The 1,361-nt window shown below is 55.0% G+C and overlaps 1 protein-coding gene across 1 annotated transcript; it reads left to right on the top strand.

The window, feature by feature from the left end:
* Positions 1–84: 84 nt before the first annotated feature.
* On the top strand, positions 85–1,207 carry Pmar_PMAR007825 (hypothetical protein; the record flags this gene model as incomplete). Its single annotated transcript, XM_002778310.1, has 7 exons — positions 85–165; positions 212–311; positions 363–486; positions 560–710; positions 758–901; positions 943–1,083; positions 1,125–1,207. Coding segments are annotated over 7 exons (824 nt in total), but the record flags the coding sequence as incomplete, so codon positions are not given.
* Between the last annotated feature and the right edge of the window lie 154 nt (positions 1,208–1,361).

Here is a 1,361-nt window from a genome sequence, read left to right as displayed (position 1 = left end):
GGCGGCTCCAGTGGTGGACAGCTGCGAGACCCCTGTAGGCTCTTGGGACTAGGATGCTGCCGTTGACACTTATGGTTTTAGGTCATGCCAAGTACTGTGACTGTCGTCGAGGAAGTGGTCCTGAAAGATGAGACCCCGCGAAGTGTGAGGATTCCCACTCCAAAGGTAACAGAGGGCGTCGTCGACTGTTGCCGCGAGGTCGTCTCCTTAGCCCTCGGCTGTGATGGGAGATGTCCCTGCCATTACCCCTCCGCCGTCGAAACAGAACTCCCCTGTGAAGTCGTCTAAGGACATGGCATCAGGAGCAGAGGGTAGAGAGGGATCGGGGTGGTGGTGGTAGTTTGTATGGTATGCCGTTGTAGGGCCGCATATGGGCACCTTTCCCCCACCTTTGACCACGCAGGGTGGGGGTATACCTCCAGACCTAGAGGAGGAGGAGCCAGACTATAGCGGTATACCTTTGGAAGAGCGACTAAAGGACAAGAGGTGGCAGGTTAGGCTCAGGTCCTACTATTAATTTTGTGGCGCGCGCCGTTATTTTGGAATGTATTCCCTTCAGTGCTTACACGGAGATAGACCGAACCTTAGCCGATGATAATACGGAAGAGAAGGAGAAGGTCGCTACCGTGGAGTTGCTGTTGATGAGTGCATCGGTGGTGACCAGCGAGACCAACCCCCGCAGCCAGGAGGGGGCATGCAAGGCTATTGCGGTGGGCAGCCATGGACCACGCCTGCAAGCTTATGGTATTCTTATTAGGCGTGTACTGGGGCTAGTAACTTCAACCTTGGGCCCTTCCTTGCTGGACTTCTGGAGAAATACATATCGGGCAACCAGAAAATTCAGGGCTTCGGTGTGGAGTGCTTGGCGAAGGCGATCGAAGGGCAGGAGGGCCTGTCGAAGGTGACGGAGTAGCTAGTGTTGGTTTGACCTGGTGGTGTTAGGAGGTGATGGAAGGTGTATGTGGGCATGCCAAGGGTCTGTTGAAGCCGCCTAAGGGGAAGAAGATGCCAGCTAAAGGGGTCACCAACAAACAGCTCTCTGGATGCCTCGCTGCTCTTACTAGCCTCCTCGAGGCCTTTGGGGTAAGGGACCTGCTGCTAGTGGTCATTATGATCTTATGTAGACCACTGTGATACCCCCAAAGGAGTTCCTCAGCTTGGGTGTTGAGGCATGTGGGAGCACTGACAGAGGCGTGAAGGAGGCGGGGTACTTGGTCACGTCCGTCTAGCCCTTCCAAGATCCCCTCTAGATACACTCTCTTGGTTGAGTTGTATCAATGGCTGCCCGACGTCGAGGCCTGTGGCAATGGTTTGGCGGATAACCAAATGAAGGAGTTCAAGACTCGCTGTGAGAGGTTGGG

Source organism: Perkinsus marinus, assembly GCF_000006405.1.
Source record: "Perkinsus marinus ATCC 50983 genomic scaffold scf_1104296949938, whole genome shotgun sequence".
In the NCBI taxonomy this organism is placed as follows: domain Eukaryota; phylum Perkinsozoa; order Perkinsida; family Perkinsidae; genus Perkinsus; species Perkinsus marinus.
This window is presented reverse-complemented; position numbering and strand designations above follow the sequence as displayed.